Source organism: Pipistrellus kuhlii, unplaced genomic scaffold (assembly GCF_014108245.1).
Source record: "Pipistrellus kuhlii isolate mPipKuh1 unplaced genomic scaffold, mPipKuh1.p scaffold_m20_p_81, whole genome shotgun sequence".
NCBI classification, from domain to species: domain Eukaryota; kingdom Metazoa; phylum Chordata; class Mammalia; order Chiroptera; family Vespertilionidae; genus Pipistrellus; species Pipistrellus kuhlii.
Genome location: NW_023425586.1, coordinates 711,512 through 726,660, shown reverse-complemented (window position 1 = coordinate 726,660; position 15,149 = coordinate 711,512). Strand labels below are relative to the sequence as shown.

At 57.7% G+C, this 15,149-nt stretch overlaps 1 protein-coding gene across 3 annotated transcripts in view; it reads left to right on the top strand.

The window, feature by feature from the left end:
- The window catches only part of ARFGAP3 (ADP ribosylation factor GTPase activating protein 3), a 36,670-nt gene extending 30,469 nt beyond the window's left edge, over window positions 1-6,201 (top strand). For all 3 annotated transcript variants that reach the window (XM_036425450.1, XM_036425449.1, XM_036425451.2), the window contains 4 exons: window positions 1,597-1,720; window positions 2,718-2,808; window positions 3,446-3,567; window positions 5,196-6,201. In XM_036425450.1, the coding sequence (XP_036281343.1) occupies window positions 1,597-1,720; window positions 2,718-2,808; window positions 3,446-3,567; window positions 5,196-5,213 (355 nt within the window). In that variant the 3' untranslated portion in view covers window positions 5,214-6,201. The remainder of the gene's footprint in view (window positions 1-1,596; window positions 1,721-2,717; window positions 2,809-3,445; window positions 3,568-5,195) is intronic.
- The last annotated feature ends 8,948 nt before the right edge of the window (window positions 6,202-15,149 follow it).

Below are 15,149 nucleotides of genomic sequence, written 5' to 3'. Positions count from 1 at the left end.
CCCCTAACTGCTTCTGCCTGCCAACCTGATCACTCCTAACCTTTTCCCTGCCAGCCTGATTGCCTCTAATTGCCCTCCTTTTCTGGCCTGATTTCCTCCCAACTGCCCTCCCCTGCTGGCCTGGTCCCCCCCAACTGCACTCCCTTGCAGGCCTGGTCCCCCCCAACTGCCCTCCCTTGCAGGCCTGGTCACCCCCAACTGCCCTCCCTTGCAGGCCTGGTCCCCCCCAACTGCACTCCCTTGCAGGCCTGGTCCCCCCCAACTGCCCTCCCTTGCAGGCCTGGTCACCCCCAACTGCCCTCCCTTGCAGGCCTGGTCCCCCCAACTGCCCTCCCTTGCAGGCCTGGTCCCCCCAACTGCCCTCCCTTGCAGGCCTGGTCCCCCCCCAACTGCCCTCCCTTGCAGGCCTTGTCTCTCCCAACTACCCTCCCCTGCCAGCCATGTTGTGGCGGTCAACTGTGTCCACATGTGGGCAGCCATCTTGTGTGTTAAAGTGACGGTCAATTTGCATGTTACCCTTTTATTAGAAGGAAGATTAATGAGCTTGCATAAAAATGTGCTTATCTTCATTAGTAATCATGGGAATGCAAATTAAAAAGAAGTGCTATTATATGATCAAAAATAGTCAAAATTATTAAGACATTTAGCAACACCAACTACTAGTCTATAATAATAAAAGCATAATATGCTAATTATACTGGGCCAAACAGCAGAGCGACCGTCCGGACAACCTTCCAGGCTAAGCCGGGGCTGCGAGCGCCAAGGCAGCCACCGTGGCTGCGAGGGCCAAGCCCCTTGCACAAATTCCGTGTATCGGGCCTCTAGTCCTATATAACAAAAGGCTAATATGCAAATGACCAATTGGCGGAATGACCGGTCACTGTGATGCTCACTGACCACCAGGGGCAGACACCGGTGGTCAGTGCGCTCCCACAGAAGCCGGGCTCGTGGCTGCAGAGCGCTGAGGGTGTCTGACTGATGGTCCAGACATCCCCGGAGACCCTGGGCGCGAGAGGGTGCAGGCCAGGCTGAGGGACAACCCCCCCCCCCAGTGCATGAATTCGTGCACCGGGCTTCTGGTAAGATATAAGAGAGCATTTCTGCGCCTGCTCACTGGCTGTCTGCAAAGGCGTGCACCCACCATCTGCACATACAGGGTGCCAGCCGTGGTGGGGGGAGGGCAGAGCTTTGGACGGACGGCACCTGTGGGCCAGTTGACAGGCTGTGGGCCGGGCTCCCCATGGAGTCTGCCAGGTGTTTATAGGACCTGGTGCTGCCCGCCTCTCCCAGCCCGTGGCCGTGCCCGTGCCCCACAGCCGGAGACAGGCACCCTCACTGCCCTCTCACCTCCCCCACGGGAGAAGTTGTGGGTCCCCATGGCACTGAGCTGTGCCATCTTGGGAGAGGGACAGCGTGGGCCAAGGGAAACTGTGCCTCCACCTCCTTCAGTGCCCCTCTTGGTTCTGAACCCACTGGGCTGGCACCTCTGCTGGACTGGACCCAACACAGGGCGGAGACGGCCTGGAGGAGCAGGATGGGGAAGCTCCGATTCCGCCTCCTGCTGACGTCGCCGGATTCCGCCCTTTCTGACCGCAGGCCGCCTGCTCGCCGCAAGCCGGACAGCGAGCTCGCCGGGAGCTCGGACGAGGCCCAGAAGAAGTTCGGCAATGTCAAAGCCATTTCCTCCGACATGTACTTTGGGAGACAAGACCACGCCGACGTGAGCGTCCGGGGGTTCTGCGGGCCAGAGGGAGGGCCTGGCGGGGGAACGGGTGATGGCGCTGAGTGGGATGGGCTCAGGCTGCGAGAGGGCTGCTCACCACACCTTGTCCCCTGGGGGCGACCGTAAGGCAGGACTGTGTCTGTTTCTCTCACTCTTTCTCAGTGTCTCAATAGCCATCCATTCAATCATTTGATCCTCGCCTGAGGATATTGTTTGCATTGATTTTTAGAGAGAGTGAAAGGGAGGGAAGGAGTGGGGGGAGAGAAAGAGAAGGGGAGAGAGAGAGAGAAACTTCGATGTGAGAGATGTTTGCCTCCCCTATGCACCCTGACCAAGGCCGGGCATCAAACCTGCAACCGAGGTACATGCCCTTGACTGGGAATTGAACCCACCACCCTGAGGGCTGACACACTAACCACTGAGCAAACCAGCCAGAGCCATTCAATCGCTTTTGAATAAACTTGAGGCCGTTTTGACAGACCTGTAACTTAATGCTCTCTAACCAGAGTTAAATGGATGTGGGGCAGGTTTCGGAGGGCGGGTGTGTTTATTTCCGGCTGTTGCCGGTCTCGGTGGAATCTCGCTGAGCAGTGAAACGCATAGGGACTCGCAGAGGTTTCTGCCTCCTCCTGCGGAGGCCTGTGTGCCTGCGCGGAGCTCTGGGGGCGGATTGCAGCTCCTCGGCTGTCAGGGAGCGCTCCCTGAAGCCCGGGTTATGTTGTGGCGACAGCACGCTCCCTCCAGCATTGTCAGAGCAGTTCCCGTGCCATAGGCTTCCCCAGCCCCGGACCCCTGCTCTGAAGCCCACAGCTCACCCAGTCCCCACTCGCACTGGGTGGCCGTGGCGTCCTCTGTCCTCTGTGTGGGGGATCCCCCGGGCCCCCAGGAGTGCATATCCGCTGGGGGGAGCCGGGGACGGGCAGTGACAGCCCCGGGTTCTTGCTGTAAGACTGATGCCTGTTGGGCTGACGTTCCTCTCCCCGCTCTCGTCCAGTTTGAAACGCGGGCGCGGCTGGAGCGGCTCTCGGGAAGCTCCTCCATCAGCTCAGCCGACCTGTTTGACGAGCAGCGGAAGCAGGCGGCAGGTGAGTGCGGCCGGGCGCCAGGGCCTCTGTGCTGGGCTCCGGCTCAGAGCCCCCCATCCAGCTCCCCACCGGGCGTGAGCTGCGCGTGGGAGGGGCCCTCAGCCCCCCCCCGGGCCCCAGAGCACGCAGAGGGCTCCTCACGCTCATGCTAACCAGGGCCGGCTCCGCAGTTCCGGCTGCGCCAGGTGCCCACCCCTGGATGGATGGATGGATGGATGGGGTCAAGGGGAGAGGCCGCCCGAGGGAGGGTGGAGGGCTCCCCCAAAGGGGGAGTGCTGGCCCACAAATACCCACCGGTTCTTTCCTGGGCGCTGGCCTGTCAGACCCGTGAGGCACCGGAGGAAAGAGGGCCGGACGGGGAGGGACTCTGCAGAAACAACAGCGGGCAGTGGCCCAGGACGGTTCAGACCAGGCCACACGGCCTCCTGTGTGGGTGGTGCAGCTGGTCATAGACGCGGGAGGGGGGGACCTGGTGCTGGGACCCAAGCCCTGGCCCATGCAGCGCCCTGGCCCTGCCCACGCCTGCTCCTGGGAAGCGGGAGGGCGGGACCGCCGTGTGTGTGTGTGTGTGTGTGTGTGTGTGTGTCATCATTGGGGCGTCACTGGGCGGGGTGACCAGCGCCCGCTCTGTGTGCAGGAAACTACAGCCTCTCGAGCGTGCTGCCCACCGCCCCCGACATGGCGCAGCTGAAGGAGGGCGTGCGCTCCGTCGCCGGGAAGCTGTCCGTCTTCGCCAACGGAGTCATGACCTCCATCCAGGTCAGGGGCTGCGGGATGGGCCTGGGGAGGGTGGGCTCTCGTTGTGAAAGTGGGACCGGGACCACTCTCCAGTAGCTAGGAAATTATGTCAGTGACTTAGATGTTTGCTGCTGTAGCCCAGGACCACTCCTTCCTTGTTTACATTTTCTAACTTATGACCGGAGGGGAATTGTTACAGGAATTATCGTGGTCCTTGTCCACTCCTTTCCTACATTGGAACAGAAATACTAAGAAGACAGTAAAAATGACATTCTTTGATCTTTATAAAGGTATTCGATGCATATCTTTTCCAAATTAAAAAAGATTACATTGTGTATATATAATCCTGTTTTTAGATGACATTTTGTTATGAGCATTTCCATGTAAGTAAAAATTCTTCAAAACCCACATTCTTTCCAATGGAAATACATGTCATTTATGTAACAATTCTTCAGGTTGGCTTTTGAGAGAGTATTCTAACCTTCAGTGAGGCCAGGGTGGCCAGCTTGTATAAGGGTGGGGAGAGTAGGCTCACAGTTTATTCTTATCTTATTATTTATTAACTAGAGCCCGGTGCACAAATTCATGCACAGGTGGGGTCCTTTGGCCTGGCTGGTGATTGGGCGGATCAGCACCACAGGAGGTTGGCCAATGGGGGGAAGGGCCAGCGAGAGGTTGACTCTGAGAACCCACTGACCACCAGGCGGGTAGCTCCTGCGTGGAGCATCTGCCTCCTGGTCGTTAGTGTGCATCATAGTGACTGGTCACTTAGGCTTTTATATGTGGAGACTAGAAGCCCGATGCACAAAGATTCGTGCAGAATGAGCCTTCCTTTCCCTGGCTGCCTGCAATGCCTTTCCGCTCCAGCCCTGCCTACCCACACTGCCCAGAGGCCCTGGGTGGCTGGGGTGGTGTGGAACTCCTGCATTGCTCCATGGCAACAATGCAAGCGTCCAGCCCCGTCCCTGGCTACTGGGTGCCTGTGTATGCAAATTAACCTGCTGTCTTTGTTGGGTTAATTTGCATACCCACTCCTGATTGGCTAGTGGGCATCACAAAGGTACAATTTGCAACTTTCTCTTTTATTAGTGTAGATTATTGTATTTTCATACACACACCTGTATATCTCCTTTTGCCCACCCTGTATAACAACCGAAGGCCACTTCTGATTGGGCGAAAGGCTTATCTCTGAACCTTCTGATCATGTCAGGGTATTGCAGGGGATTCTGTCATGAATGTATGACATGGCCCCTGGGAGTAGGGCCTAGTGGGGGCCCCAGGTGGGTGCAGGGGCCCCTAGAGAGTTCCGGAGGCCCTTGCTGAGGCCCTGCCCGGAGTGTCAGAGCTGCTCAGGTCCCTGGGGGGCGGAGCCTGTTGGTCCTGACAGATGAGCATCCCATCCTCGGCCACGCCCACCCCGGAGGTGAGCAGTGGAGGCAGAGAGCTGGAGTGCGCCCCCCAGCGAACCAGAGGTCAGGCTCAGACTCCACCCGCGCTCCTCTCTCCTCTGTCCCGCACACCTCCTCTGGGGCTTCCCGGCCGGCCGGCCGGCAGGCCGCCCTCCACACCTCCCAGCAGAGGCCCCAGCAGAGGCGGCGGGATGAGGAAGTGCGGTGAGTGTTTGTAACTCATCCGGGCTCTCTCTCTAGGATCGCTATGGTTCCTAATGCTGACGTCATTGCTTCCTGGAGAAGTTCCTCCTTAAGGGACCACGCTCCGCTCCGCAGACTGCAGCGCAGACAGCCCATCTGCAGGTGGCCCTCTTCCTTGTCCCGCCGTCTTAGACACGCTGACTCCGCGTTTCCTTTGTGGAGGAGCCTTCCTGTCATTTCTGTTTGTGTTCCCTCCTGCACATGCCCTCTCCGCCAGGCCTCCGTATCCTCGCTTTATTTTTTTGGAATCTTTAGTTCTGACAGCTGGGGGCCTGGAGACACGGCCCCTCCCACCCACTCCCCGAGAACAGAGAGCCTTGTGTGGGGCTCAGCGTGTGCCACCGGGGCTAGGGCTCAGAGTCAGCTGGCGCCAGCTGGGCCGGAGAAACGAAACCACAACAGACATCTCAATAGAAATGGAGCAAAAATAAAAACAAAAGACCAAGATGGTGTCTCATTGACGGATTACTTTGTTATATTTGCACATAGTCAGGTGACTTCAAAATAATGTTTAAAGCCGCCTGTCCCCTTTAAATTGTTTATTTTTATGATCTATAAATTCAAAGATAATTTCAGTGAGTGCTTTTAACAAACAAGTTTCTGTGCTGCCGAGGCAACTAATCTTTTGACAAGGTGTGGCTGTTTGATCTCTGAGAAATATAAGAACTCCCTAAGTGCATTTATAAATCGATATAGTGTACAGAATTAAAAATAAATAAGAAGATACACTCACGGAAAACATTTCAGAATGTGGGAAAATAGTAGTTGTAATTGGGTAGTTTTGTTAATATTTTTTATCTTAGTATTTGTTTTTTAAAAATTACAGAATGTGTATAAAGAAAAATAACTTGGCTGTGTTTTAGACAGCATTAGAACATATTGTTCCGAACAGTAAAATGTATTTGAAATTTGATGAACCGGAAGTATGGTTTCAGCTGAATATTTTGTGAATCTTTCTTAAAGCTCCGATGACTAGACTTTGAATAAACAGTTGCAGCAGGTGTGTTGGGACTTTTTTCTTTACCAAAGTTTATGAGACGAGTTATCGTATGTGAGGGCTCACGGTCTGACATTGATGTACATTTGGATGATGATAAAACTACCGATGGATTTGGTGTCTTGTTTTGTTAATCTGAGGATATTCTTTCCTTTTTTTTTTTAAGGGAGGGAGGAAGAGAGTCATCGATGAGAGAGAGACCTCCATTGGTTGCCTCCCACACGCCCCAGCCAGGGCTGGGGTGGAACCTGCAGCTCAGGCGTGTGCCCGGGGCCAGGCTCCTGGCTCTGTTTTTGGTGTCCGTCTGGGGCCTGATGTCACTAACAGCGCACAGTAGGTGCGTTGTCCCTGCTGAAAGGAGGTGAGCAGAGTGGCATCTTCCAAGCCACAAGTGCTGTCATAACAAGACCCACAGGCAGGGCTTCAACAGCAGAATGAACAGTGCCCCCGTCCCCGAGGCCAAAGGGCCAAGGTCAAGGTGCCATCGGGAGGCCAGTCTGCAAACAGACCGGGAAGCCAGGGCCTCCGCGCGGGCATCAAAGGCGCTCAGTCCCGCGGTGCCGTGAGGAGGCCTCCCACGGGGTGTCCTGCGCTGGCGGGCGCCAGGCTCGGGCCGTGTCCCAGGAGTCTCCGCACACGGCTCTTTTCCCCTTCTTCATGGGGACGGCGGTCAGACTGCTCAGTCCCTGCAGCGCCGCCTGTTCCAGACACGACCCTGCACCTGAGCCACTCCCTCTCTCCACCCACTGCCCTTTCAGCACCTGGCGGCTGTGCCCGGTCACCACACACCGTGGGCAGCTGCTGCCTCCCTCAGGGACCAGCTCAGCACCCAGGGCTCCGCCTGAGATAGGTCCTCACTCCGGGCACCGGCCTCACTACTGGGTCAGTGGGGCCCCGAGCCCTCACTTACTCCTGGAGCACCCCTCTACCCCCACCCCCTGCCCAGCTGCTCAGCCCAGTTGCTGTGCGCCCACCCTCCCCCGTTCCCGCCCATGGGAACAGCCTGTGGGTCTGTGGCCTGCACTGCCTGAGTATCCGCACCCCTCACCTGACCTGGGCCCAGCGTCTCCCTCCTCCATCCAGCCTGGCCCCAGCTGCCCCGAGTGGGCCGGGGACAACACCCTGCTCCCTCCTCCTCCTGCTCCAGAGCCTGGGCGCTCGGCAAGGCCCCCAAACCCAGGGCCGCCCCCCACCTGCCCCTCCCAGCCCAGCAGTCCCCGAGACACCCCTGCCCGCCAGGAGCCCTCATGAGGGTTAGGAGCTGGTTCTGGGGGTGACCAGGATGAGGGTGCAGACACCGCTTCCCATGGAGAGAAGAGCAGTGCCGCCACCTCCTCGGGGCGGGAAGCACACAGGAAACAGCTGGGCTCACCTGCGGGCCGCAGCACACAGTAGGTGTACAGTCTTGGGCCCTTAGGCGAGGTGAGGCGATGAGGAAACAGGTTCAGAGATACCAAGGTATTAAAGGGCTTGTTCACCACCACGGGGCCCTGCCCAGACCTCCGTAACCAGCCCGGCCAGGACCACCTCCCCCCACCCCTGAGCTGCGGCCCGGGGTCCGGGCCAAGGCCCAGCGCGCTCTCCGCAGTCTTCACTCTCAGACCTGGGTGATGGGCGTGGGGTTGGATGCAGAAAACCTGAGATGGGGCAGCAGAGGCCGAGACCTCGGGGCCCCCACCTCGTCTGGGTTCACCCTCCCACCTGGCGGACTGGGAGGGATCCGAGGACCCGCTCCACCTTGTTTCACAAAACTGAAGCCCAGAAAAGCACGGCCCAGGTCCCCAGGCCGACCCCGGCAGACGGTTTCCCGAGAACCAGCTGGTCAGGCTGTGGGGCAGGAAACATGGGAGAGAAACCGATCATCCTGTATGTGACCGGCAGAGGGGCCGGGCCAGGAAGCCAGAGTGGTGAGTAATGGAGCTGCCTGCGGCCAGGGTGGGGCTTAAGGGGGGGACGGCGCTGCATGAGGAGGCCTCGGGGGAGGGGGTGCCGAGAGCGGCTACAGCACATGTGTCAAACACAAGGCCCACGGGCCAAATCCGTCCCGCCAGGCCTTTCAATGTGGCCCGCACCGCGCTGTCATCACTGCACTCCGCTGCGTTTCCATCACAATGACAGTTTATGACTGTTCAGTAAACCATTCGGCCCGCGATTTAGGCTGGATTTTAGATTTTGGCCCCTTCTCTGGTTGAGTTCGACACCCCTAGGCTACAGTGTTCGGACAGGTCCAAGCCTTGGACTGGTGAGAGGGCGCCTCTCACAGCCACGTGCACGTCCCGGCACCGTGATAGCCAGCAGCTGTGGTTGTCAGCGTGACCCTGTGGTCCGAACACGGGCCCCCGCCTGAGGGATAGAGTCCAGGTGCGTGTAGTTGAGGAGGATTGGATGTTGTGAACATCTTGACCGCATCCCCACTTTGCCTCGTGGCACGTGCTGTGAAATAAAGACTCGGCTGGTGGTCCGTGGCGCGGTCGCTGGCTCTCCATCAGAGGACAGCGTCGCACCCAGACCCAGCTTTCTTCTCGTCTGTCTTTTCTCAGTCCTTCACGCCCCTCTCAGGCTCACCGAACCTGGCTGGGCTGGCGTGGGGCCGAGTGTGCCCGCCGGCTCGCCCTGAGGGGGATGCGGAGGGAGATCAGGGTGGGCAGGGAGACTTGCAGGGGGACAGATGGCTGAGGAGCGTGCTGACGGGAGTTTCTGTGGGGGAGGGTGATGCGATTCTCCCCCCACCTTCCCACGAAAAGTCCCTGCGAGGCTCAGAGCCACGGGTCGATCCTTCGAGAGCAGAGAGAGTGGCGAACACGTGCCCACATTTATGTATCGAGCTTTCACCAGATTTGCAGGGCATGGGCCATTGTTGATTCATTTCATCCTCACAGCCGCTCTGTGTGGTTGCACCTTATCAGCTGCCTTTACAAATGGGGAAACCGAGGCACGGGAAGAGGCTCACGGCCAGGCCATTAGAGAGCCTCAGAGGGACCCGCAGTGACTCTCCCCGCTTCCTGCGGGCGGCTCAGCAGGGCTCCTCCCCTGGGCAGCACCCACCTGCCGTGGGTTCAGTCGAGCCCCTTGGCACTGAGCCCCCAGCAAACCCTCCCTGTGACTGCCAAGGAGAGGGAGGTCCAGGTGACCCTGGAGGTCCCCACACCCTCGTCCCCAGGGGACAGTGGGAACTTGCTGGAAGCTAATTGCAGCATGTCATACACGCAATTTCATCGAAAGGTTGATGGAACTTGGGGACTCAGCAAGAGCTGAATCACCTAGGTCAGTGGTCGGCAAACTCATCAGTCCACAGAGCCAAATATCAACAGGACAATGACTGGAATTTCTTTGGAGAGCCAAATTTTTTTAACTTAACTTCTTCTAACGCCACTTCTTCAACATAGACTCGCCCAGGCCGTGGTATTTTGTGGAAGAGCCACACTCGAGGGGCCAAAGAGCCGCATGTGGTTCGCGAGCCGCAGTTTGCCGACCCCTGACCTGTGTTATTGCCTGGAAATGGCTGAGGGCCTTTCCCCAAACCTGAAAAGGATGCATAAATGACTGCTTGCTGCCAGACAGCTGAGGGCATTTCAATCTACATGTTACTGCCTCCTGCTGGCCAAACGCCTGAATAGCCGTAGGCATTGTCCCCCTGGCTCTGCGCTGTGGTCACTTGGTCAAAGAAGTTCAAGAATCTTTCTCCTCGTGTGGCCCAGTGGTTGAGCATCGATCTGTGAACCAGGAGGCCACAATTCAATTCCCGGTCAGGGCAAGTGCCCAGGCTGTGGGCTCCATGCCCAGGGTGGGGCGAGCAGGAGGCAGCTGATCAGTGATTCTCTCTCATCATTGATGTTTTTGTCTCTCTCTCCCTCTCCTTTCCCGTCTGAAATCAATTAAAATCCATTTTTAAAAAGTAAAGGAAAGTAACAAGGATATTTCTAAGGAAAATAAAGAAGCAGCTGAAACCGGTTTGGCTCAGTGGATAGAGCGTTGGCCTGTGAAGGTCCCAGGTTCGATTCCAGTCAAGGGCATGTGCCTTGGTTGCGGGCACATCCCCAGTAGGGGGCGTGCAAGAGGCAGCTGATTGATGTTTCTCTCTCATTGATGTTTCTAACTCTCTATCCCTCTCTCTTCCTCTCTGTAAAAAATCAATAAAATATATAAAATAAAAATCAAAAAAGAAGCAGCAGCTTTCCCATCAGGCCCTGGGCTGTGTGTAAGGCAGAGCAATGCCGTGTCGGACCTCCAGCCGAGCGGCCGGCAGCAGGTGCCCGGCCGGTGCCCCAGGCCGCCCCGTGGGGCCCGCCCCGTGGTGACCCCAGGGCAGTCTGTCCAGGCGGGAGCCCGGGATGCCCGGTGGCCTGAGGTGGGGCACAGAGGCACCGTTGGAACTGAGCTGCCGAGGTGTCTTCGCCGGACAGGGCTGGGGTGCACTGGAGACAGACAGACCCCAGGAGGCTGGGTCCACGGGGCTCAGTCGCAGGTCCCGGGCCCAACGCCTTCGAAAGGGGCGGGGAAGAGTGCTCTGGCTCACGGTCTGTCCAGACCAGAGGAACATCAGCGGGGGGCCCAGGAGGGGAGTCCACAGCAGGTCTGGGGAGCGGGTCTGAGGGCCGGCCTGGCAGGAGGTGCGGGCGGCACTTAGAGTGAGGTGACCAGACGTCCCGCTTTTGGCGGGACAGCCCCGACTTTTAACAATTTGTCCCGCGTCCCGCGGCGTTTTAAAGAAGTCCCGATTTTTTCCAAAACACTCTTTAAATTGTTAAAAGTCGGGACATCTGATCACCTTAACTCAGAGGGAAGCTTCGGAGGAACGTGAGGACTTGATGGAGACCGGAGGCCACCCACCCGCTCGCCTCTCTTGTCCGTGAGGCTAAACCAGGAAAGGACGCAGAGGCAGCTGGCCGCTGCCTGAGGACAAAGCCAGTTCCGGTTACAATCGTGGCCCCTGGGTGGCCTGGGGCGGGCGGTCCCCACCCACCAGACGCTCGGAGACCTTCTGCGGGGCAAGCCAGGGCACAGCAGGCGGAGGCAGTCAGTGGGGGCAGGAGGCAGGCGGGTCCATTCCTGTGCAGGGCTGGGCCCTCTCGTCTCGCCTCCCAGGAGCCAGGGCGGCCTGAGCACCGGGACATGGAGCCAAAGGCCCGAGCAGACTGACCCCGACAGAACCCACTGCAGGGTCCCTTTCCGACCAGCCGGCCCGCAGAAAGCATCGCCCTAGTGACGGGAGCGGGGGTGCCGACCGCCTCGGGAACCCGCACAGCCTCTGTGGGGCCCCCAGTGTCTCCAGGGTCAGGGGTCGCTGCGGTTTTGCCTCAGCCGTTCGTGCAGCTGAGTTACTGCACGTGGACACAGACAGACAGGAGGAGCCCCTGGAGGTGGTGCAGGGGGAGCAGGGGTGCAGGGGGGAATGGGGCGGAGGAGAGACTTGGACAGGGGGCTGAGGGGGTGTGGGGTGCAAGGAGAGAAAGAGGAAATGGGCCGAGGGCAGGCGACATCTCACCTGAGTCTCCTGAGAACCTGGCTTCTCCCCAGAGCTTGTTTGTGTTGGGGGGGGGGGGGACAGAAGTGGAGGAGGCCTGGGAGCGGGGGGGGGGGGGGGGAGGAAGGGAGGGAGTGAGAGACGCCGTGGAAGAGGTGGGCAGTGGAGCAGGGGGAGGGAGGCTCGGAAACAGCTGGAAGCAGGATCTCTAGGGCCAGCAGCGTCCTCCCTGGGTCTCAGCCACCGGCTTCATTCTCTCACCAGACCCCAGGCAAGGGCGGGACCACCAGCAGCGTCTCCCTCTGCGGGAGCCCGCTGGCTCCCAGAAAAGGGCTCTGATTGGCTTCGCTCCAGGCAGGACCCAGCCCTGACCAATCAGGAGCAGCCTGAGGGTCGAGGCATGTGCTCCTGTGGAACCACAGTAGGGTGGGGTGTTCCTGGGGAAAGGGGAGGGGCCCCCCAGAGGGAGGTGGGGGGTGCCTGAGCACCTGCTGTGGGTCAGGGGCTTGTGGCTCTGCAGGACGTCACAGAGCCGAGGGTGCGCGGGCAGAGCCAGAGCTGCAGGTCCAGCAGGGCCTGGTCCGGCTCCTCTCCGGACCAAGGGCTTCCGGGCGCCCTGACGTTCACCCACTCATTGGGGGGGCCTCCTGCCGTCCGGGGGGAGGTCGTGGCTGGCGCCCGGCCTGCATCTTTACGAGAAGCCACTGCCCTCCTGCTCCTCCTGGGCAGCTGGCCAGGCAGGGCCCACGCCCTCCGGGGCCGAGCCGGTGGAGAAACAGCAGCCCTGGGAGAGCCGGTGTGGAGCCTGCACTCCCCTCCCCTCCGCGGGGAATTCTGATGAGCGGGGCCATGGCTGCTCAGCAGTAGGAGTTAAGCTCAAAAAGCGCCGTCAGGCCGAAACCGGCTTGGCTCAGTGGATAGAGATCTGAAAGGTCCCAGGTTCGATTCTGGTCAAGGGCATGGACCTTGGTTGCGGGCACATCCCCAGCGGGGGGTGCAGGAGGCAGCTGATGGATGTTTCTCTCTCATCGATGTTTCTAACTCTCTCCCTCTCTCTTCCTCTCTGTGGAAAATCAATTATATATATATATATATATATATATATATATATATTTTTTTTTTTTTTTTTTTTTTTTTTAAGCGCTCTCGGCTGGTCTCGCAGGTGCCTGTGGCGGCGATGGCTCAGAGGGCAGTGACGGGAAACCAGGAAAGAAGGAGGCGGGAAGAGGGGTGCCCGTAGTTCAGGGTCCGCTCCGTCCAAACCCTGTTCAGCAGGAGGCAGTGCTGGGCCCGCCAAGGGCGTCGCCCCACACCTTCCTGTCATCGCTGTGTCCCAGGGCCCTCGCAGTGGATTTCCCTGCCATTTGCCTGTCGTGTCTCCGGGCGTTGAATTTGCATTTTCTTTGTTACTGTGGGGTTGCATTATCCTCCCAGACAGTGGCCAGCCTCGCCCAGGCAGGCGGTGAGGGCGCGGGAGGCACAGAAGTGCACGGGCAGGGAGCCTGGCGGCTGTGGCTCAGTGGTTGGAGTGACCTCTGGGCATCAGAAGGTCGTGGGTCGATTCCCGGTCAGGGCACACACCCAGGCTGCGGGCTCCTTCCCCAGTCAGGAGGCAGCCCATCGGTGCTTCACTCTCACATCGATGTTTCTCTCTCTCTTTTCCTCCCTCCCACCTCCCCTCCCTCTCTCTCTCAAACCAGTGAAGCCTGTCCAATCCGCAGGCGCACTGCTTCCGCGAAGCCGCTGGCAAAGGGTGAGGCCGAGGGGTGGGCCCGGGGCCCGGGGCCCAGGGCAGTGGCCGCGGCTGTGCCAGGGCGAGCGGGGGCGAGTGGCCGGACCTCGTGGGCAAAGGCGGGGCCCCAGCTTCCCCAGGTGAACCCGTAAGGTTGCTTCTAGAACAAACAAAACAGTTCTTTCCAGCACAGAACGGACTCCCTCAGACACCAAAGGCAGAAGATGTTCAACCCGCGGAGACACGTTGGGCCGCGCTCCTTGTAGCCAGCGGGGCGAACCCAGGCCAGCACTGCTGAGAAAGCGGAGCCTGCCTGTGAGGCGCCGAGCTGTGTCCCCCCAAATCCTGACCCCAGGACCTCAAAATGCGATTAGAGCCGCCGGCGCGGCTCAGTGGTTGAGCATCAGCCTGTGGACCGGGAGGTTATGGTTCGGTTCCCTGCCAGGCACATGCCAGGCTGTGGGCTCCATCCCCAGTAGGGGGCGTGCAGGAGGATCAGTGATTCTCATCAGTGATGTTTCTATCTCTCTCCTCCCTTCCTCTCTGAAATTAATTTAAAAATATTTTTAGCCGAAACCGGTTTGGCTCAGTGGATAGAGCGTCGGCCTGCGGACTGAAAGGTCCCAGGTTTGATTCTGGTCAAGGGTATGTACATTGGTTGCGGGCACATCCCCGGTAGGGGGTGTGCAAGAGGCAGCTGGTTGATGTTTCTCTCTCATCGACGTTTCTAGCCCTCTATCTCTCTCCCTTTCTCTCTCTTAAAAATCAATAAAATGTATTTTTTAAAAAATATATTTTAAAAAAATAAATATATCAGAGAGATGCAAATCAAAACAACAATGCGGTACCATCTCACACCTGTCAGTATGGCTAGCATCAACAAATCAACAAACGACAAGTGTTGGCGAGGTTGCGGAGAAAAAGGAACCCTCGTGCACTGCTGGTGGAATGCAGACTGGTGCAACCACTGTGGAGAACAGTGTGGAGTTTCCTCAAAAAACTGAAAATGGAACTCCCATTCGACCCAGTAATCCCACTCCTAGGAATATATCCCAAGAAACTAGAAACACCAATCAGAAAGGATATTTGCACCCCTATGTTCATAGCAGCACAATTCACAATAGCTAGAATTTGGAAACAGCCTAGGTGCCTGTCAGCAGATGATTGGACCAAAAAACTATGCTACATCTACACAATGGAATACTATGCTGCCATAAAAAAGAAGGAAGTCTCATCATTTGAAGCAACATGGATGGAATTGGAGAATATCATGCTGAGTGAAATAAGCCAGTCAATGAAAGAGAAACACCACATGACCTCACTCATTTATGCTTAATAAAGGACATTATAAACTGATGAACCAAAAGATAGATACAGAGACAGTAAAGCAACAAGCAGACTGTCAAATCACAGCGGGGAGGGGAGGGAGATCTGGGGGAGATAATAGATCAACGGAAGGACTTGTATACATGCATATAAGTACAACCAATGGACACAAAACTCTGGGGAGGGTGAGTATGTATGGGGGGGGGGCAATGGTAAGATATGCACACAGATAATAATTTAATAAAAAAAGGAAATAAATAAATAAGTAAATAAAATATTAAACAGTCGAAACTGGTTTGGCTCAGTGGATAGAGCATCGGCCTGTGGACTCAAAGGTCCCAGGTTCGATTCTGGTCAAGGGCATGTACCTTGGTTGCGGTCACATCCCCAGTAGGGGGTGTGCAAGAGGCAGATGACTGATGTTTCTCTCTC